Source organism: Diadema antillarum, unplaced genomic scaffold, assembly GCF_040938485.1.
Source record: "Diadema antillarum isolate AM-2024a unplaced genomic scaffold, OU_Dant_1.0 seq00001207_RagTag, whole genome shotgun sequence".
NCBI lineage: Eukaryota > Metazoa > Echinodermata > Echinoidea > Diadematoida > Diadematidae > Diadema > Diadema antillarum.
The window spans coordinates 46,998-58,761 of NW_027272000.1; the positions used below are offsets into that span (position 1 = coordinate 46,998).

The following is an 11,764-nucleotide window of genomic DNA, read 5'->3' on the forward strand; positions in this document are numbered from 1 at the left end:
TTTTGTTTTCGATGGGGGGAAATTCCCAGGAAATGTAACATCTCTCTTCAATTTGACTCATGTGCAGAATCATGTCTGGTCCCATGCCTTTCCTGAGACATTTCACATTCCAAGATAAGAATAGTCCCTCCCCATCTCCTTTCCACCCCCTCCCCCCCCCCCCCCCCCCATCTCCATCCTCCTTGTGGAATAAGTCTGTTTTTTTTTTTTTTTTTTTTTAGCTTTATCAATGTTTGCATGCATGAACAATTGTTGTGTCCATTTCAATTTCCCAAAGTATGTGTGCGTATTTGTGTTCCTGTGTATGAGTGTGTGTGTGTGTTGTGTGTATGTGCCTGTAGGCATATACCAGAATATAGGAGCGTGTTTGTGTGTGTATTTGTGTGTACAATTTGTATATGTTCATTGCATCGGTGCATACTTGTGGGGGCTGCCAGTGATCATATCAGACCCATTAATCATACCAAAGCAATAAACTAAACAGAGAAAGGGATGCTGTCTGTGGCTCCCCAGTGGTACAGTCAGCTTCCAGAGGTCCCATCCACTCCTCCACCCCCACCCCCCTCCCCTTTTACCCCTCTCCCCTCTTCATCTCTCTTCCAAATTCTTCCTCATCCCTTCTTTTCTTTTCAGCATCTCCATTTACATGTGAATTTTTTTGCTGTTATCTCTACGTGCTTCCTTCCAGAAGTTCAGGTTCCATATTTTTGTGAGATATATATATATAATCATATCATTCCTTTCCTGTATCATCAAACTATAAATCTTTAGCAATATTTCTTTCTCTTTCCATGAGCATTCTACTATTTCTATCTCTGTGTGTCTGTTTCCCTCTCTCTCAATCTATTATAAAGTATGTGCCATAATGTCAAAGAAGTAGGTACATAATTATATAGCTGTGTCTTGAGCAATTCTCTTTCCACATATGTTTCTTGATATATATCTTACTTTTTCTGCCTGTATTTGTATCTGTATCTGTATCTCTTTCTCTTTCTGAAGTGTATACCATACATCAGATTTCTTAGTAAATTTGTTAACCATTTTATCTTCCACATTGTATAGGCCCACATAATATCTTCCTCTTTTAATACCCATCTTTACTACTGTCTCTACCTCTAATTGTCTCTATGTCTATCTGTTTGTCTGTCTGTCTTTCTGTCTGTCTATCTGTCTGTCTATCTGTCTGTCTATCTGTTTGTCTGTCTGTCTGTCTATCTGTCTGTCTGTCTGTCTACCGATCTGTTTGTCTGTTTGTCTGTCTGGCTATCTGTCTGTCTGGCTATCTGTCTGTCTATCTATGTGTCTGTCTGTCTGTTTGTCTATCTCTTTGTCTGTCTGTCTGTCTATATATTTGCCTGCCTGTGTGTCTGTCTGTCAGTGTGTCTGTCTGTCTCTCTCAATCTCTCTATCTCTCTCTCCTATCCACTGTCCATCTCCAGCTCCTGTGTGCCATGCCCGCTGGCTGCCAGTCCATCATCCCGATCCGATGTCGTCGAGATCTCTCCTTCCTCATTTCTTCTTTTCTTTTAAGGAGCATCTCTCCCCTGCCCTCTCTCTTCCTCTCTCTCCCTCTCTCTGTCTTTCTCTGTCACATTCCCCCCCCCCCCCCACAAGTCCTCTCGGCTTCCTGTGAAATTTCCTATTCTCATGATTATTGGCATCGGAATCGTACATGTCAATTTTTACATCAAGCTGATTCTTAGTTTTTCAAGGAGGAGGAGGAGGAGGAGGAGGAGGAGGAGGAGGAGAATAGGGGAAAAAGGTGTTGTTCATTGTGGCATCATTTTATCCTCTGAAGTGCTTCAGGCATTGTTCAGTTGCATCTAGCCTACATGGGGATGAAGATTTTTCTTTCGTTCATTTATATGTGACCACAACTGTGTATGAGGCAATTTCTGATTGAATCATCATGTGTTGAAGCTCTCTGTACACAAAGAGATGATGATTAGTTTGGGATATTGGCAGCTTTGAACTAGAAAGTTGTTGAGGTTTTTTTTTTTTAATACAATTAAGTTGACAGGAATTTTAACTAGATACAATGTCTGTATTGAGCAGTCACAGATGAAAGCCAGTGTTTTGCGATAAGTTTGTATGATTGTGCATGTCTACACAAGAACATGTAACACCCACGCACAAAACTCAGGGCGCCAATCTACACTTGTTGCTCTTTTTTATTTTGTTGTTTGTTTTGTTTTGTTCTTGTAAAGGGTGGGGGGGGGGCAACTAGTTTCAATCAAGGCATCGATCAATGGCAAGGCCCTGGATTGGGATACAAACCCCACAGAATTCGATGCCTGGTGCCGATACTGGACACCGTCTGGTGGCCGTAGCACTGGGATTGAGATTCAGCAATAGGCCTTGCGATTGATCACCGACGTTATTGGAAAGAGGCCCGGGCGATAATTGCTTTCTTTCCAGAGGGGGGAGCGTACAATCTTGGAGAATATTGGTTTCACCTTGGCCTTTGACCCCCTAGACCATGCAGAGAGTATGCGAAGTTTGCGCCATGCCATGAAGAAGCCTCTCTTTAGCTGTGGTGTGGACGAAGAGACACTCTCCCGGCAGAAGTTCGATGGAAAATGTTATGATATTGATCGAGATTTTCTTTGCCAAATCCATATTATATACTAAAAGCTAAAGGTGATGATCTCGTAGGGGACAGTGTTGCCATAAGGTCTAGATATAACCGTCCTTCAGGCTTGTGCTGCCAGGCTGACGTTGGCTACCAAGTCTTCATGCAGCCAATAAGAAGAAAAAAATCTCTGACTTGAATGCTGCAAAGCCACTGACACTCATTTATGTCCTATTTGCCTCTCATTCATCTTTGTTGGAAGGAAGGAGATGAAAATGCCATTACAGTTAAAAATTCCAGAAAAGAAAAAGTGAAGCAGGATTCAAAGGAAGGCTGAAAAAAACACACACATAGTAATGGCATTACTGTCGAGTGGGATACATGGGTATTTGAATCATGGTGTGGGGAACACATTCAAGTCATTGCAGACTCAGTCGAGGTTACTGTAAATCAGTAAGTTTTGCATGCATGAAACGTTTGTAAAATTTTACAAAGAGCCAGGATTTGTAAAAGTAAAATACATTATGAAAGGTTAAGGGCGACACAATGCATTGAATGCCAGTGGCAGTTCACGAAAATTTCATGATGCGAAAAATGCAGTTGGCTTATATTTGTGAAAGTCTCATGCTGTGAATATTTCTGGTTTTCAGTTCACCCAGCTTTGCTCACAGTAGTACCATGTACTGTAGCTACATGGTAGGCATACTTCCTCACCTTTACTTCAATGTATTCCAGTAGCTGTTATCCACAAGTATGTGGATATGACCAATATTCCCCATACCTCTCAGACAGGACTTTAACATGGTGAGCCGAAAACATCATCAATCATACGACGTTTCTCCCCGGGAGAAACTGTCAAGTTGTATGTTTTCTCAGAGGGTACGACCCACTTTTAGTGTGGCTAGCATCCCGCCCTTTACCCCCTTTTGACAGTGGGTTGGAAAGGGAAAGACATGCCTGATCTCTGCCACTGTATGTAGGGACCAGTTTCACTTTCTCTGTGTGTGTATCCCTCCCCCCCCCCCCCATCTCTACCCTCCATTTTTCTTGAAATTGTTTCTCTCCTATTTATCCCTCCCTCTCTATCCTCCGTATTCTGTCTCCCTCTTCTCCTCATTTCCCAGGAAGCATCTTACGTGTATGTTTCTCTCTTTCTACTGTCTTTCTCTTTCCCTAGCAACCATGTGTCGTTTTCTCCCGTCTCTCTATTTCCCTAGCAACCATGTATCTCTTTCTGCCAATCCTCCTCTTCATCTCTCCCATCATTCCACTTTCTTCTTTCCCCAGCAAACATGACTTGTATTTCCTTTCAAAAATCGATTCCTCATTCCTCCAATTTCTCTTCCTTCTCCTTTTCCTTCAACAGTGCAGCTTTTTTCCTCTTCTTTCTCCCTTTCCATACAATAGCCCCGCTCCCTTTTTCATGTCATGTTGTCTCTTTTGCCCCCTTTCTGTCACTCCTGCTTCTCCCGTTGCCTAGCAACCATCCCCATCCCATTCTGAAATCTCCCTTTCTTTCCTCTCCTTTTTTTTTCTCTTATCTCTCCCTTTCTTGACAATTATAGTGTATGCTGCTTTTTGCATCCTGTTTGTCATATTTGTCTCTCCTGCTCCCTTTCTGTCACTCCTGCTTCCCCTGTTACCATAGCAACCATCCACATCCCTTTCTACCATCTCTACCACTTCTACTCTTATTTGTTTACACATTCTCCCGTTCTCTACAATGTATCACTCTTCTTGACATGTTTCCTACTTTCTACTTCATTCATTCTGTCTCTCATTTTACAGTATCTCCTCTTCACCACCTTCTCTTTCATCATCTCTCTTTCTCCACCATCTCATCCTCCTGCTACTACTTTCTTATGTCTATTCATGTTTCCATCTCCCCATCTTCCACTTTTTATTTTCTCATGCCATCTTTGGATCACCCTCAATTACACATAGGCTACTTCTCTGTCTTTCTCTCAATACTCAGTTTGTTATTGTGGTCTTTTTTTTTTCTGCCATCATTTCTTTCTTTCTTTCTTTCTTTCTTTCTTTCTTTCTTTCTTTCTTTCTTTCTTTCTTTCTCTCTCTCCTTGTCTTTTTCCCTCTGAGATGAGTGCAAACCTGTCATTCCTTCTATGATCTTTAAATACCATGGAGATGTAAACTCTAAGAGAAGGTATGCTGATGCGGTTGGCCCAGTTTCCACCTCAAATGTCTGACCCCTGTTCAGGGATGTAAACCTCAGTGCATGTTTGAGGTTGTCTCTCAGTTTACTTCTGTAAAGAAACCATGAGATGGTGTGCCCCCTCCCCCCCCCCCCCCCATCCGCCCCTTTAAATGGGATGGGGTCAACATCTGAAGATGTGAGCCATGACATTGTGTCAGTGGCTGCTTGTTGAATACAATAGTCGATTAAAGTAAAATAGGACCCACTCCTTTTTTCGTCAAAGGTTTAGAGCTGGATACAGTGACCAAACTTCATCACAATACTGAACGGAGTGCTCGTTTGATAGTTAAAAGAGATATCTGTGAAAATAGAAAATTACAGAATTTATACCATTGTTGAGATGTTTTGAAATGCAAACGTTTGTGCAAGTTTCTATTTGCATGCATCATATTTCTACGCTATTAAAAAGCTTTAACTCTGTGGAGAAGGGTTTTCTTTCTGTACACAGCATTTATTTAGGGAGGTGAGACACCTCCGTGGTGTATTTTATCGTGTCTATATAGTATGTCTACTCATTCACATCTCTGCCTCTCTGATTGTGTAGGCATTCTTGCTGTCTGCTATGATAGTGTCCATGATTATTCAGCTGTTATCTTTGTTTTTATACAGCTCAGATTGATAAAAGTTGTCCTTCACGTATCTTTAACTCCCTAATTGGTATAATTGTTTAGATTATCATGATTATGTTCCCTGCATCTATAAACTGAATGGCGTAGCTGTTCAGAATGTATTCTATCTTACATCATAGACTATTGCTCTCTTTGTACATTGCATGATGTGATAGATGTATAGCCTGTATGATGTACAATTGTAGGGCCTATATCAATACAGGTATATCTCATCTTTAAGGAGTATTGTATGTTTTTCTTTCTCTCCCTCTCTATATAATTTTTCTCTCTCTTTTGCATTCTGTTCCCTATGACCTCATCTATCTCTTCTCACACTATTACTCCTTAACAAGTCTTCAACATTGGGGCCTTCTTTTATTTCCTTTCATTTTTTCTTTATGAATGAAAATGAAAAGTTGGCCTGAATTGCCATTCTCACCTTTCTTTTGTGTGAATGTTTGCGTGTGTGTGTGTGAATGTGCGTGTCTGTGTGTCTGTGTTTGTGTGTATAAAAACATCACTCGCTGGAAGCTGGTAGAATACGAAAGGGGGGGGGGGGCTTTTCTGTGGGGTCACAAGAGGGTCAGTAACAGCTATTTTTTCGAAAGCGGGAGAAACATTGGCACAATGCTTCCAAGTAGATTGGCATGTTGAGGGGTAAAAGGTCTCAACTCACTAGCTTCACATGGTCAAAAAAAAAGAAAGAGTGACAGAGATCTCTATGGATAATTCTCGTGGGCAAAAAGCAGTGCTGCTTAGTGATGAATCATGAGCCAGTGCTTTTTGCATAATGCATGTATTGAGGGACCATCAATATTGGTGCTAATGTCAGTCACCTTGCAGAGAGTGAATTGAATAACTTGCTACATTTCCTCCTAATGTATGTATCATTGTAAAGGTGTTTTTTTTATGGACTGAAACTTGGTCAAAATGTTTTCATTCTCTATTCTGTTTTTTCATTCTGTAATTTTCCAAGTGCTCTGAGCCTTAAGGGGAGATCAGAGGGTGATAATCATTAACAATATTGAATTATATTTCATTCTTCTGTTATGTTTTTATTGTATTTTATTTCATTTCAATAACATGGGAAAATATCGCAATATGTAGCACTTACGATGGCCTCGTCATCGCGGCATGACATTTATGCGGATTGGAGCCAACAGCTTTTTTGGTGGCATGAAATTTTCATGAATCGCCACTGGTGTCCAATGCATTACTAGTATAATGCAGACAAGAACTTTTGCCTGCATGTTAATTTCGCGAATCTTGGCTCTCGGGAAATTTGCGAAATTAAAATGCTCGTGAAAATTTCTCGTTTTACAGTGATCTTTCGTGAAGAGTTTATGAAAGGATCTAAGGCAAATGAAACCCCCAAAATGGTGAGGAAGAGAGGTTTGAGGTAACACCATGTGTATGTAGTCCTTGATGAAAAGAGTGCTGTTTGGTGAAAGAGAGCCGTACAAGAGGAGAGTTGAGGAGGGAAGTGACATAGGGAGTATGTAGGGAAGGCAAGTAGTGACAATCAAAGGGCAGATGTGAGAGTCTGAAAGTTGAAGTTGCACTGGTGGAGATGGGATGGGTGGAATAAGAGATGGACAGTTGTAAGGGAGAATAGAGTGAGAATCAGGAAAAGTATTGACAGTCGGTTGAAGGCAATGGTGGTTTCTGTTTTTGGTACTCCAAGCAAATGGGAAAGAATTGGAAATCCCAAGATACAGTCTAATGCAATGAGAATGAGACTATGTCTGAAGTAGCAATCCCCTGAATTTATGACCTTCTGCAAGTAATGCCCACCTCACAGCTTCATATCGGATACATCTCAATGGCCCTTTACAGTCGTGCGGTAGGATAAGGTTGCATCTCTGGGCTATTCATTTGAAATATGACCTCCTTTCTTTGTCCTCTCCTGATTCACCCCATTCAAGTCCACTGTCAGATTGTCGGTGATCGAAGTCTCGTTGCATTCCCAAGCAGCCCCGCATTCAAGTGCCATTTCAGCTTCTCATAACATCCAGGGTTTACTGCCCGTCTTAATTTCGACATGTCTGCACAGAATTGCCCATTTGTGTTATCCATTAGAGCTGTTTGCTGGCAAGCCTTCACTCACACACACAAAAAAGAGAAAACCAACGTGATTCCTTGATAATGGTGGCTTAATGGACATGCATCCACTTAGAACGTTGTTAAACTGATTGTGTGTGCGTGTGTGTGTATGTGTATACCCGTAAGATTCCACACAATTTGTCTTTGTGCTATAAAAAAGCCATGTCTCAAGAATGCTTTCTAGTAATAACTGCTATTACTTATGTCATGCACATAATATGCATACACACACAAACACAAAATAACAGTGTACGTGTATGTATGTGTACAGATACTCGTAGCATTAAATGTAAAATTATCTCATTACCCATATTGTTCTCACAGGCACTACGTTTCAATATCGAACTATTCAGACAGATAGATGCACATGCATACTTACATACATATACATACACACTATACATAAATACCACATACATTGAAATGATATGCATACATATGTGTATAGACTCAAATACACATACTGTTACTAATGTATGTACACATGTACACACACACACACACTTTACATGTACAGTGTATATCTGTGAGAGTCTGTAGGCCCTATGTTTCTATCTAAACAAGATCCTCACCCCTCCCCCCCAAAAAAGAAAGAAAAAAAAAATTAAAAAAAAAAAAACAAAACAAAACAAAACAAAAACACAACATTCTAACATTTGTATGTATGATGACAAGGAACCCTTCTTTTGTTTTGATAGACTTCAATCAATATTAAACATTGTGGTCATTGGTTGGAATGAAATGAGGAAAATACCCTGTTCTTAGAATGAGAAGCTCTGTTGTGAGTATTTCAGTGGATATGAGGAGAAGATGTGTGTGAAGGTTCCATGACATTTGCTCCTGCAACAATTGCTCACATGAAATATCCACATGCTAAGCCAAACATAAATTCTACCCACAAACATAACCTTAACCCTAATCCGAATCCTCAAGTCAAACTAAACCCTAAGTCCTTGGAAAAAATAAGACTAGAGGAATTGTTGCAGGAGCAAATGTTATGTCACCGTGTCTTAGATCTACACAACTGGTATGTCAATTTTGACTTGGACCACGTTACCAGTATATTAAAATATGAGAGGAAGACTTTGTTCTTGTTGGTTTCATTATATGCTCTCTTCTCTCTGTCTGTCTCACACAGGTGATCGAGGTTCAAATTCTTCCCCAAGATGACAACTGGGGTGAAAACACCACAGCCATCACTGGCACGTCGGACCGATCATCTCAAGAGGATCTCACCAGGTTGGCCAAGGACATGGATGGGAGTGTCGGCCTCGACTGCACCCGCTACTTCAGCATCATCATCGCTGGGGCTCTTTCCCTCGCCGCCTTCCTGTCTCCCATCGCATTCGTGGTGCTGCCCAGCGTTATGTGGGTGGTGGATGAGTGTGGAACGTCCTGCGACGGCCTCTTCATCAGCATGGCCTTCAAGCTCTTCATCCTCCTCATCGGGAGCTGGGCGGTGTTCTTCCGGAAACCCAAGGCCACGCTGCCGCGCATCTACCTCTTCCGCCTCACCATGATGGGCCTCATCTTCACCCTACTCCTGGCCTACTGGCTCTTCTTTGTCATGCGCGTCATCACGCCCCAGGAGCCCAAGTACGAGGGCATCGTCACGTACGCCGTCTCCTTGACAGACGCTCTCCTGTTCCTGCACTATATCGCCGTGATCCTCTTTGAGCTACGGCACATCCACCCTGTTTTCATGCTGAAAGTTGTCCGATCGCCAGACGGCCTGAGCCGTTTTTACTCCATAGGTCAGCTGAGCATTCAGCGCTCGGCGACGTTTGTCTTAGAACAATACTATCGTGACTTTCAAATCTACAATTCGCACTTGCTCCGCGTGCCGACAACGTCGCGCGTGGCACAGAAGCTGAGTAACTTTAAGTTTTATGACGTGGACGGGGTCGGCAACGATACCGTGACGGGCCACTCAAGAGCCATTATGACAACGGCAGCACATCGGCGCGACCAGAGCCGCAACGAGCGATTCTACGAGGAGCAGGAGTATGAACGGCGCATGAAGAAGCGCAAGGCAAGGCTAGTGGTGGCCACTGAAGAAGCATTCACGCATATCAAGCGCGTCCACGAGGACACCCACCCAGGGAGCCATGCCATGGACCCCACGGAGGCAGCCCAGTCCATCTTCCCTTCGATAGCCCGCCCCCTGCAGAAGTACCTGCGGATCACCAGGCAGCAGCCCCGATGGCCAATGGAGGCCGTCATCGAGCACCTGGCCCTCTGTGTCAGCTACAACCTGGCCCCCAGGAGCTTCCTGGAGGCCTTCTTCGAGCCGGGACCTTCCATCATGCTGTCGGAGCACTGCCACCAGCCCACCCAGGGCTGGGAGCTGGTCTCCGACACCATGGTGAACCGACCACTCAAGGAGGGCACAACGTTTCAACTCAGGCAGGGAGAAGTCTCCCTCCAGGTCTTTGTCATGAAAGCACCACACTACAAACTCAAGGAAGAGGTCTACGACTACAAGCGGAATCGCTTTGCCCTTAGGCTCCAGTCAGAGACATCTGTGTAAATGAACACGTATCGCACTTCGCTGCTGCAGAAGGAGACGAGGATGTTATCTTTAGAATTGGTCAAGCCTTTTGTGCAAGGGTCGTATCTTGAGTTACCGTATCATGCATCTTTCGTGATCTGTGTTGAGCCCACTGCTGCTCGACACGCACTGTGCTGCACATTTTGCGAGAGCGCGTGCATCGTGCATGCTAAAAGTGTGCAGAGGTTGGTAGAATTTTCCCAGAGGATCAAGTTTCTGCGAGGGATCCCAGCAAACAAGGGGTCCTGGTGGTGTGGCCGATCAGTCTCCTGCGCGAGTTCAGACTCTACCCCAACTTGATTGTCCACTTCTTTGAAGAGCACTTGCAAAGGCCACTCATTGGAGCTCCTTGTAGAGATGCCAATTCTTGGATTTCCCACATCACAAAGTAAATGAACAAGGGGTGCTAACATTTAAAGCATACGATGTTCGTGACAATGTTGAAGTGTCCTCATTGTTTTACTCTTCAGCCGTTGACTACAATTTGACAATTCTCTTGCACAAGACACCCACCGGGAGACTGCACAGAAATATCATCTCAGCCCAAACCAGAAACTAGAAGCCACTGTTGCACCTGTAACTTCTTCGTCTAGTTTGACTTTACTACCACTTAAGGAGTTCCTCTCTGAACAGTGTATGGCCTATTTTGCCACAGTACTGCTAATCATGTTAGACTGTGCTACCAATGGTGCAAGAAAATAGTCTACTGTAGCGTATAGGCCAGTGTGGAACTCCCTTCATGGTGCGAATTAGTGTTTGGAAGTACAATCTATCACATCTGCATGCATTATTGTGACAAGTTGTGGATACACCAAACTTCTTTGCTGTACACCTTGTACACTGTCTCGCAAACCTCTGCTGCGAATGGCTCAAACGTTAAAGTTGTCTGTGCATTTGAATTTCTATCAACATTTAGGAATATTGCCGTCTGCATCTTGATGCGTTTCATTTTTTGGAAGGTGTTTTTGTTGTGTCTACTTGAGGTAGCATTAACTTATCTTCCAACCCTAAAGTTGCCTATTGTCAAAGAGGAAACGTCATGACCACCTTTTTGTAAATAGCATCCTTAAAATCGCCCCTTCCATCTAGGCATCTGAAAAGTTATTATGACCTCCATTTCTCACCACATCAAGTTTTCTCGGTCAAGCTTTATTTGGTAGCTCTTTCCAGATTGTAATCTTAGCCCCTTACTTGTGAGTTCATCTTGATCATTTTAGGGTACTATGTGGTGTAAAGTCGCATTTGTGTGTATCATAAAACTGTAACAAATGCAAACAGAAGGAAACTGACCGGAAATGAATATATATGTGTTGTTAAAACTGGGCATAAGATATGTCAACAAATTGGCAAGTCTCTGACTGTCATACACACTATGTTTCCCGCAAAGGTACCGGTAATGTTGTCGTATAATGACTTGCCTTTTGGCATGAAGAAATGGCACTTCCTTACATCATGTAAGGCGATACTCAAAACTTAATCTCAGATTTACTGATGGGAGGAAAAACAAAACAAAACAAAAATTTAAAAAACGGAGAGGATTATTCAGATACCTACTACTCGTTTGTCAAATCTAGTCCATGTCCAAACACATTTGGTGTGTACATACCATGTATTTATCGGTAGACATATATTTTCAGGTTAGATTCAAACTACTGGACAATTTTTCTCTTTTTTTTTCTACTCCTTTTTTCAGGCTAGAGTCAAACTATCGGACA

At 42.6% G+C, this 11,764-nt stretch overlaps 1 protein-coding gene across 1 annotated transcript in view; it reads left to right on the forward strand.

The window, feature by feature from the left end:
• The window catches only part of LOC139744747 (vang-like protein 1), a 50,229-nt gene extending 39,622 nt beyond the window's left edge, over positions 1-10,607 (forward strand). The window contains exon 4 of the mRNA XM_071655170.1: positions 8,637-10,607. Coding sequence (XP_071511271.1) covers positions 8,637-10,028 — 1,392 coding nt within the window. The 3' untranslated portion in view covers positions 10,029-10,607. The remainder of the gene's footprint in view (positions 1-8,636) is intronic.
• The last annotated feature ends 1,157 nt before the right edge of the window (positions 10,608-11,764 follow it).